The 11,297-nt window shown below is 42.0% G+C and overlaps 1 protein-coding gene across 1 annotated transcript; it reads left to right on the forward strand.

Annotated features, from left to right (window-relative positions):
- Positions 1–459: 459 nt before the first annotated feature.
- TMED5 (transmembrane p24 trafficking protein 5) lies at positions 460–11,163 on the forward strand. The gene is made up of 4 exons (XM_089515731.1): positions 460–862; positions 5,894–5,991; positions 6,339–6,516; positions 7,178–11,163. The coding sequence occupies exons 1-4, from the start codon at positions 698–700 to the stop codon at positions 7,394–7,396; spliced, it is 660 nt and encodes a 219-aa protein (XP_089371857.1). The 5' UTR covers positions 460–697; the 3' UTR covers positions 7,397–11,163.
- Positions 11,164–11,297: the final 134 nt, after the last annotated feature.

The following is an 11,297-nucleotide window of genomic DNA, read 5'->3' on the forward strand; positions in this document are numbered from 1 at the left end:
CAGGGTCGCCATAAGTCGGGAACGACTCGAAGGCGCACACAACAACAACAACAAGAAGCCTTGAAACCGGGGTCCGTATCGCACTCTCTCAGCCTCGCAGGGCCACTTCTTACCCGGCCTCAGGGGCCATGTCTACGCCCCTCCTCCTGGACCCTTCTCTTTCACCAATCTTGGCCTCCAAGCGACCCGTCCTTGCAGCGTTCGAACTGCGCGGGCCGCTAGGAATCGCCGTTGCTGAGTGGCGGCGGAGGCGGCGGTTAAAGAGAAGCGAACGCCCAACCGCCCTCCTCTCCGCTGGCCACTTGGGAGTCGTAGTTTCCTTCGCCACATTCCCCTTTAGGGAGGACGCACGAGGGACTACGTTTCCCACAGTGCTTTGCGAAAACCCTATGCGGAAGTGAGCGCCCAACCGCCCTACTCTCTACTGGCCGCTTGGGAGTCGTAGTTTCCTCCGCCACATTCCCCTTGACGGAGGGCGCGCAGAGGACTACGTTTCCCACAATGCTTTGCGAAAACCCTGTGCTCTAAGGCAGGCAGCCATGTTACGACAAAGACACAGCCAGTCACTCAGCCTCCCCGCGCGCGGTGCATTGTGGGGGCCCAGCCTTGAATAACCCAGCTCTGGCCCGAGGAAGGAAAGGGCCCCGAGGGGCTGCTCTTCGCCTTCTCCTCCTCCTCCGCCATTTTCTGGGCGAGGATGACCCCGCTCCTCCTGGCTTCCCTCTCGCTGTCCCTGGCGCTGGTTCCCGGGACTTGGGGCTTCTCCCCGGACAGCGACTTCACCTTCACGCTCCCCGCCGGCCGCAAGGAGTGCTTCTTCCAGCCCATGCAGAGGGAGGCCTCGCTGGAGATCGAGTACCAGGTGAGTGGCACCAGATAATTGGGCATCTTGGTTGGCCCCATAAAGGTATCAGTCTTGGGATCCAGAAGCCGAAGGGCAGCTTCTGGGGCAGCACTTTCCCTGGCCTCCGAGGTGTAGGTCAAAAGGGGGGCAGCACGAGCCACGAAAGAGCGACAGGCCTCGCTCAGTAACGGCTTGCTTCTCCTTGTCTGCCTATGGCAACCCTGTCATGGCACGCTTCTTCAGAGGAGGCTTGCCATTGCCTTCCCCTGAGGCTGAGAGAGTGTGACTTACCCAAGGTCACTCAGTGGGTTTCCATGGCTGAGCAGGGATTGGAACCCCGGTTTCCAAGCTTCTTCTTCTTCTTCTTCCTTGCCTTCAAGGCATGTCTAAGGCAACCCTATCATGGCAGGATTTCTTCAGAGGGGGTTTGCCATTGGCTTCCCCTGAAGCTGAGAGAGTGTGACTTGCCCAAGTAACCCCTTGCTCCTTGTTATGTGTCTTCAAGTCATTTCCAGCTTCCAGCGATCCTGTCATTGGGGTTTTCTTAGCATGGTTTGTCCGGAGGGGGTTTGCCATTGCCTTCCTCAGGGGCTGAGAGAGTGTGACTTGCCCAAGGTCACCCATTGGGTTTCCATGGCTGAGGGAGCATTCAAACCCCGGTCTCCAGAGTCACACTCCAACACTCAAACCACTACTCCATGCTGGCTCTGACAGCTCACTGGCAAACTACAGTAACACCTGAAATCCAGAAAACAGTGATGTCTTCATTGGGCCGACCAAAACGAGTCCCAGTCCTGGGAAAAGAGCACAGTGCAAATAAATATAACAAATACATAAATAAAATGCATGTTGCAAGCTTTCGAAGCTGCACTGACTTCATCAGGCAAATCGTACTGGAGACAGAGGGGAGAGGGAATCATTAGCAGTTGAACTATTAACTACTAACTTCCCCATTTTGTCCTGTATTATTAGTTCAGGTTCTTAATGAGGATACTGTCACACAAGGGCTGGGTGCATGTGTGTAAAACCCACTGCCCATCTTAAACGACAGATGGGGAGAAGTTAGACTGGCAAAGGTTTTGGAAGACTGTTGCGAAGTAGTCTGGCAAGAATTCGTAGATAAAGCTGTGCTAATCTGGAATATCAGTATGCAAAGGGATCTTGTAGCACCTTAGAGACTAACAATATGAAAGAAGTTGTAAACTTTCGTCGGCTTGGTCTGCATCCTCAGAATGAACACTAGGAAAGCTTAGTCTGGCAGAGGTTTCCCTCACTTCCAGGCGTTTAACCAGAGCAACGCAAAATGACTCACGTATTCGGCCACCTTACATTACATTGTTAAAGTGAAGGAGTTGGGATAGAGTGACTAGGAGTGGGTTTGTGTAATTTCAGTACTCAGATGCTTGGGTTCAAATTGAATTTGAAAAGTATGACTTGCTCCTGGCTCCGGGTGTTAATCCTACAAACCCACCTCTTTTCTGACATGTGGCTTTCCTAGAGGCATGTATGCATGCGTCTCTTCAAATATTATATCTGCATCATACCCATCTTTGGGACATTGGAGAACAAGCCTGTATATGTGAAAATAAACCCCACGGTTTTCAGTGGGGTTTGCTTCCAAGTAAATCTATGTGCAATTGAAGGCCATGTGTTGTTGTTTTTCTGTATCTGTAAAAGAGGTATTCAAAGACAGTCATGTTAGTCTGGATTAGGAGTCAAGGGGATTTTATAGCATCTTTGAGATCAGCCATGAGACAGAGGTTTGTAGCACAAGCTACAACGCATCTGATGAAGTAGACCCACTGGTCTTCCATAGTGCAGGAATAAAGCAGTTTGATGCCATTTCAACTGTCATGGCTCCATCCTGTGGGATCCTGGGATTTGTAGATTGGTGAGGTATTTAGCCTTGTCTGTCAGAGAGCTCTGGTGCCTCACCAGACTACAAATCCCAGGATACTGTAGGATAGAGAGATGGCAGTTAAAGTGGTGTTAAACTGCTTTATTTCTGCAGTGTGGATACACCCCTTCCATCTACAAAAGCTTGTGCTGCAAAGTTCTTTCTTTCAGTTGGTCTCAAGAGCGCTACAAAATCCCTTTAGTAAAGGTAGCAATCTTGGCACAAGAAGATAATGTTTTCTGCCACCATGAATATATATATATATATATATATATATATATATATATATATATATGATGTTAGGAAGACTGTTTAGTGTGCCAAGGACTGCCACATTTGTATGGCAGGTAGCAGTGCGCCTGGAGCCATCCTAAGACAAATGTTCAGAATTTTGCATTGATTAATCCCATTTTGGGAGAATATAAAGTGAAATATAAATCCAGTAAGCAAACAAATGATAGTGCAGAGAAAGGTATTTCACAACTGTCCATTATGCAATCTTTCCTTTGTCATGTTTGAGTTCTGCATTCAAACATATTGATAATCTGTAAAGATCCAAAATTTCATCTTAATACAGGCAACCTTGTTCGATTTTGGAAGCTAAGCAGCATCTGGCTTGCTTAATATCTGAATGTTAGATCACCAGGGACCTCCAGGCAGGGACAGGAAGGGATCCTGCCTGAAACTAGACTGCTGCTCTCAGCTTGAGTTGACAATACAGGCCCAGATGGATCAGCATGGCTTGACTCAGTGTAGGTCATGGTCCTGTGGGTTCACCTTCATCTGCAAGCTAAGAACATTGGGGGGACAGGTCTGATGAGCTAGACTTAAAGCCACATAAGTAATGCTTCTATCATGGATGATAGTGACAGTTCCTGTTTGTTTTATGGAGCAAACAGCCTAGCCAGATGGCAAGTGAAGTCTGGGTCAAACTGGTTTGAGGAGCTTGGTTGGACTGATCTAACTAAAAGATAAATTCTGGAGGTTGTTTGGATTAGATAAAGCCACGTAAGCCAAAGATGTTGAAATAGTGATGAACAGGAAAGTATAGATGAGGATATGGCGGAAGGGAGCACTGTTTCAGTTCTTGTTTCAGAGAACCAACAGGCAAATGCCAACTTGTTTGTGCATGTTTCACTTGCTGTTTATAGTGTAGGGCAGCTTCCTCACTTTACAGAACCTCGGTCAAAGAAGCTTCTTTTTTACAAAGTCTTTTTACAGCTGCCCAGGTCTCTTTTTTTTGTCCTTGTCCTCCATATAACCTGAGATTTTTGAGCAGCCTTGATATTGATAAAATGGTGAAGGATTGCTGGAGTAACATACTTTTGATGTGCATTATGTCTGCTGTAAACAATTCATTAAAGCTTGAGCTGGGAAACAGCAAGATTCTGCTCTAGCTAATGTTAGTGGATGACATTTACTTTCACCAGCCTCAATTTTTCTTACCATTTTCAATTTGGTGGCTAGAATTACAGATCTATGCTTTTTTATTGGGGATAGCCAAAGGACTCTTATCTGGTCTCTTTTCAGGAAGGGTTCTTATTCTTTCCATATCATTTCTGCCTCTGGTACCAAATTTTTTGTATCATAAGTAATGCCCAGGTACACATCTATTTTGTATGGTATATAGAGGTATACCTGTATTATTTTGAACACATAGGCCTGTTACAGACTGCCAAAATAAAGCTGCTTCGGGTCTCTTTGGAGGTATGCTATTTAAATGATGCATGCATCCTAAGAATCCGGAAGCTGCACCAAAGCTGCACTCCAGTGCTTAGGAATGGAGTGTGGCTTTGGTGCGACCTCCAGACTTTTAGGACTCATGCATCATTTAAATAGCATACCTCCAAAGAGACCTGGAGCAGCTTTATTTTGGCAGTATGTAACAGGCCATGCTCTTTTAAAAGGTAAAGGTAGTCCCTTGACATGAATGTCTAGTCGTAACTGATTATAGGGCGCAGTGCTCATCTGTTTCAAAGCCGAAGAGCCAGTGTGTTTTGAGGGATACTCTGGTGGTCATGTGGCCAATATGACTGCACCGAGCGCTGTTACTTTCCCACTGAGAAGTAGTACCTATCTACTTGCATTTGCATGTTTTTGAAGTGATAGGTTCACAGAAGCTGGGACTATGAAGGGAGCTCACCCCATCATGTGGCATCCGGGTCTCAAACTGCCAATCTTGCAATCAAGAGAGTCAGCGTCTTAACCACTTGAGCCACTGCACAGGGGAAAAAATGAATTGCATCCCAATCCTGTATAAACATATTAGGAACTAATGCCTAAAACAAGCTTGTATGTAACAGGATTGTTTATTTTGATCCTTTAGCTTTGACATACAGTGCGCCCTTTTTTTACACGGGGAATCTATTCCGCCCCCTGCGTAAAAATACCGTGTATGCTCGAGCCCCATTGAAAGTAATGGGGCTCGTGCATGGCGCGGCGGTGCGGACGCGGGTGCACTGTATCTTCCAAAATTGCCCCCCCCCCCCAGATTGAAAAGTGAAAAAAGTAATACCTAGGGACTGTGTTGAATGGGGACCACAGTTGCAATGAATAGGAATAAAGTCTTTTGTGCACTAGTCTTTTATCTTGTACAGTCGGCCCTCCACATTCACAGGGGTTAGGGGTGGAAAAACTGCAATTAACCCCCCCACGCAGCAGCCATTTCCAGGGTGGGAGGGACTCAGGGAATGGAGTGCTTCCTTCTCCTTCTGCCCTAGAAAGGCCTGGAAGAAGCATCACTTAAGCCTTTCCAGCGTGGGAGGGGTTTGGGGTTTAACATTCATGAATAACCAAAACCGTAGATGTCAAACCCATGAATGTGGAGGGCCAACTGTAATATCTTGCCAGTGACTATAACTACTGTTCTTCAGTAGTGAAGCTTGTACACCAAGCTCTGTTGTTTTAGCATCTCCTTTAGATCTAGTTTCATCTAGATAACAACTTTATTTAAATTTTAAAATTGTTATAATGCCTTGAAACATTATCAGCAACTACAGCTTTTAAGCAATTAAGTTTCCATAAAATACAAATCTTAGATAATTGCAACAACTGGACATTTAGTAATTGGAATAATTATGTGACTTGACTCTTTGTTTGTAATATAGTATGAGCAAAAGTGTAATCTCTATCTGCTGTTTATGTCTCCCCAGGTTCTAGATGGAGCAGGTTTAGATGTTGATTTTCAGCTGGTATCACCAAATCATGAAACCTTAGTTTTTGAACAGAGAAAATCAGATGGAGTCCACACGTAAGTTAAGAAATAATCATATTCAGGTATTACACGATAATTTATAAGATGACTTAAAAAACACTTAAGCTAAAAGGGGCAAAGAGCTTGTGTTTGGAGACTAGTGAAAAGAAGTAAATTTACTTTTCAATCGTCTTTTTCCCTACACAATTGAAAAGCCCCCACATGACTGGAGGACCCTCCTGAATGGAATGAAATGGGAAGTGGGAGGTGGGAGGTGCAGCAGAAGGGAGTAAATCACCCAAAGTCTATCTTTAAATATGCAATATAAAGCATATAGTTTTAAACCTAACATTATTAAGGTACTGGAAAACAGTTTACAGTCTGTATGTACCTTGTGTTCACAGAGTGGAAACAGAAGATGGCGATTATATGTTCTGCTTTGACAACACATTCAGCACCTTGTCAGAGAAGGTGATTTTCTTTGAGTTGATCTTAGATAACATGGGAGATGAAGAGCAAGAAGACTGGAAGAACTATATTACTGGCACTGATCTTTTGGATATGAAGTTAGAAGATATTCTGGTATGTACATAACCAGTCTTTAAACAAATTTTGGAATGTGTAGCTATTTATACATTACATTTACTTGCCCTTGTCTGCCAGCCAAGATCACACCTGCAAGCTATGCAGTACTATTTTGGTATTGTTGGTTCAGCTGGTGAGGAATACTAAAGAGAATTGGAATACTAAAAGAATACCTGGAGAATTGTTTCACCACAAATGTAATGGGATTGTAATTTAGTATTAGAGCACATTTTTGCATGCTAAAGTTTCCAGAGTCGATACCTGGTGTCCCTCCTGGCAGGGCTGGCGTACACCTGCCTCAAATCTTGGAGATTTATTGCTAGGCAGTGTTGACAGTACTGGGATAGATGAACCAGTGACCTGACTGGGTACAAGGCAACTTCCTATGAACTGGCACAGTTCTAGAACTACACAAAAGGCCTATTTTTAAATTTAGCAAATGATGTGATTTGCAGCATATGAAGAGCAGAGGAGGAAAATTAATCTTATCTTGGGGACTAAGCAAAATGGAGACACATCTCACTAGGAAGCTAGGCACAGTGGCTTGTAGCAGGGTGTCACCATGTCAGTGTCATTAATATTTTGCAATTAATATTTGTTGAATATATACTCTCTCAATGGCATACCATTTTAAAACTACTATTTTGTTCTTTAATAGGAATCTGTCAACAGTGTGAAGTCCAGGCTGAGCAAAAGCATCCATATTCAGACTTTGCTCAAAGCCTTTGAAGCTCGTGACAGAAACATACAAGAAAGCAATTTTGACAGGGTAAACTTCTGGTCCATGGTTAACCTGGCAGTAATGGTTGTAGTGTCAGCTGTTCAGGTGTACATGCTGAAGAGCCTTTTTGAAGACAAAAGGAAAATTAGAACTTAACACCATAATGTCAGAGCAACGAACAAGGGAAAATGCAATACACTGCTAAAGGAAAGGAGATGGCTGGTACTTCATCGCTTGTTTTGAATGGACAAATGTGAGCAGAGTGCCTTTCTTTGCTCCAAAAATTACAAATTTTAACCATTACATGTAAATGAAGACTCGTCTGAATTGCCTTGACCATCTTATCTTGCAAAAATTACTTGAGGATGTTTAGATTTTTTACTATTTGCCATATTTCTATATACACGTTGTCTTAACTACTGTCAGCCTAAAGATTTTTAAAAATACAAAATATTTGGTTCATAGTTATGAACAGAAGATGTCTATTCAGTATTTCAACTTTTTGATTTGAGAAACTCAAAAAAAAAATTATGATGTTGGTAAGCTATGCTGTTATTTAGTCCACTTGCTTGATTGGCTATAAGTAAAGACATGGGATTTGTACTACAGTCACCCCTCCGTTTTCGCGGACTTGGAGTCCGCATCCCTTGCTCATTTGTGGGTGGCAAACAGAGGAGGACAAAATGGGATGTGTGCTGCCATTCAAGCCAATGGGGCTTGAATATTGGTGATTTCCCATTTTCGAGGGGGAGAGGGGTCCAGAATGGATCCCCACAAAAACGGAGGCCTGACTGTAATTAAGAAAAATGCCCAACAAATTACATAACACCTATAATATATTGCTTCTAAACTGTACAGCCTAAATCCAGTTGCTAGTCATAACTAGAGTAGGCCTATTGAAACAATGGAATTTACAGAAATGACTTACCATTTACCATTAAGCAGTTAAGTGAATCTCCTGCGCTTGGGACTAACAGCTGGATTTAGGCATAGACCTTATTTTTTCTGAGACTGTGAATGACATCCCTCAACATCATGCTGAACTTGTGTTCAGTAAGTATAAGAAGTCCAATCTAAGTCCTATAAAGCATAATTGCTGCTTCAGTATTACTATTATCCAGTAACAGCCTCGAGTTGTGTAGTAAAAGTTGTACATTGAGGAGGCACCATTTTCATTTATATACAGTAAAAAAAAACCTTATCTGCAGGGATCCGTATCAACATCCTTGTGGATGCCTAAAACTGCAGATAGTACAGAACCCTTTATTTTGGCTGTATTTGTGGACAACTGGAAATGCTTCCCGTGGCTGGAAGGATTCCACCTCTCATCACCTCATCTGCTACCCCAAGGAGGGTGGGAAACCAATCCACTCAGAACTTTGCTCTTGTTGCTTCCTCACAATAAGCAGAAGGCTGGAATTCAATTTCTGGCCAAAGCATACCACAGAATTACACTGAAGGACAGATAGCATACTAGCAATCTGATGTTGAGATCACACAGACAATTATTTGTAGACCTTACTTACTAGCCATTTAGTTTGTTAGCTTATGGGACTCCTTGAATCTTCCATTTATTTTGTCATACAAAGTAGCAGAACATGGAGAAACTATATTTCTGTCTTCAAACTATCTTTACTGTTATATAGTGTTCCACTGCCTACTTATATTGCTCTCCAGGGATTATAGTTGTCAGAGCAAGGTAAGAACTGAATAGTTACAGGGCTGGTGATGAGGAAGAGGGTCAAGCAGCATTTGGTCCCATTTCCAATATAAATTTCCTTGTAAAAGAATGATTATGTTTGATCTTGGCAACAAATAATTTCAGATGAACTTACTGTACTTTTTAACAAACACAGTTTGCAGTATTAATTTCTTACTGCTTTCCTTAGCATAGAAGGGAATATTGATCTAAGACAAGGTGTCTTGCTTGTAAACCATAAATGTTTGTGAACACTGCCTTAAATATCATACAGGTAAACAGTGTGATCCAAAGAGCACTTATTCAGAAGATCCTATGTGTTGCATGACAGTTGCACTCTAAGAATGGTGCTAAGATGTGCAGCCTTACCTTTCTGACTTTGAGTAAAATGAAATATTGCCCCCCAAAATGTTCCTTTTGAGAAGAAATAGTATAGATCCACTCTGTTGTTTCCGTGCTGGGTATAAATTCCATGACTGCAAGCCAGTCAACTTGCGCATTGTGTAAACAGAATCTTGTGACACCTTGAACAAATTTAAACAGCAGATTCCTATGCTCTTCCTGTAATATTTTTTTAAAAAATTTATGAGGTCTTTTTTTTCTAACAAGCACATGATCAGGATTCACTTCTGGCTTTTAGGAGAGGGGCTAAAAACCTGGTAAAATAGCCCTCAGCAGCCCCTAGAAGGTGCAAGATGGACTTTTAAATGGAAAAAAAATGCAGAAACACTGGAGCCTGCATTTTACCTACTCCGTCTTAAAGACATCACAGGACTTTCTAGATAAACTGTGTTTAGTGCTAGCATTATACCATGCCACTCTCCTCTCATAAAAATAATCCGAAGAACTTGTTAACATTTTTTAATAGGAGGTGCTAAAACTTACAGCCCCTCATGAAGGTGGGCTGAATATTCTATACTATTATACACTGCAAAACCCTTATGCAGTTTGAGCTAAATTATGCTTACGGTGAGTCAACATGCAAGTTAGGCAAATATGAACAGTTTTTAAAAATTGTCAAGACAGCCATGAACTAATCAAGAATCAAAAATGTTAGAATGCCACAAGCAGTGTTATGGCTTGATGGAAGCACTGGCTTCCTGTTTCACAAGCATTCAAATACATACCAACGTACAAGTACAGTATATACTCAACTATAAGTCGACCTCATGTATAAATTGAGGGAAGGCTTTGGGCCCAAAATTATGGATTTTGATATGACCTGTGGATACGTTAAGGGTAAAACTTAGCAGCATGTAACAAAGGAAAATGATACTAAAGATCTTTACAAATTTTGCCAGGTATTTGTGCTCACCCTAAAGGCTGGATGGATGAGATAGATGGGTTGATCCTTCTTTTAGGTGCTCCGAGAAGAGATTAATCTCTCACTTTTCACCAAGGCCTTTTTGATAAAGAGTTAAAAGCACAGTACTTAGACCTGTGGATAAGTCGGCCCAGGTTTTTTTGGGTCAATTTTTTTACTAAAATTGCTTGACTTGTACACAAGTATATACATTATATTTATGAGTAGCAGATTAACTGCTATTTCACTGAAGCTACACTGGCTGACCCCTTTTGTCTGCTGACTCAAATCCTGTAGATATTTTCACATCAACTGGCAGAACTACGCTGATTTAAATGAGCCAAACATTGATCCATAAATCTGTTTCAAGGCTATAGCAGTAGGAGTCCTGGTCAAGATCCCTGCAAACTATACTATATGCAGCTGTGTACTGAATGAGAACACAAAAAAGAAAATTTAACACTTTTTCCAATTCAGGTGGCAAAAATACAATGAACAAAAGATTGGTTTCTTGTTGTTATAAAGGAGACCAACAACTGAAATTAATAGGTTACTTCAAAGTGGATACCAAAATTTAGAATGTGAATGGCCTATGGGCTGTAGCACTGTTAATAAACATTCATACCAGAAAACTGACTACTGGTAATCCTTCTACCTCTATGTTAGGCTATTGTTTATTGATTTCAGCATGATACAATTTTGATTTCCAATAAAAAGCCATATAAAGGTAGTTTAATGGACTTCTCAAATATTTCCTGATTTTCACCCTCAGGTGCATTGTATAATTTAACAAGTGACAAAGCTTGTATAACGTTTGCAAGTGAAAATGAAGAAACTGGTTTTTGTCAGTGGAACTAAATAGTAAATGATTAAATTTGTATCTGTGAAATGGAGAAAAATAATAAAATATTAAGTCTTGTACTATGTGTTACTAAGTGTGTGTCTTGTGACATAGCACAGTGAAAACTATCATTTACTTTTGGAGCCTGGATAAGCATTGCCACTGTCCCACTGGCTAGAATACTGAAGCAAGCAGCATGCTCATATTAGCACAT

This window comes from Sceloporus occidentalis, unplaced genomic scaffold, assembly GCF_023333645.1.
Source record: "Sceloporus occidentalis isolate IW3139 unplaced genomic scaffold, rSceOcc1.0.p SCAF_3, whole genome shotgun sequence".
Lineage (NCBI taxonomy): Eukaryota > Metazoa > Chordata > Lepidosauria > Squamata > Phrynosomatidae > Sceloporus > Sceloporus occidentalis.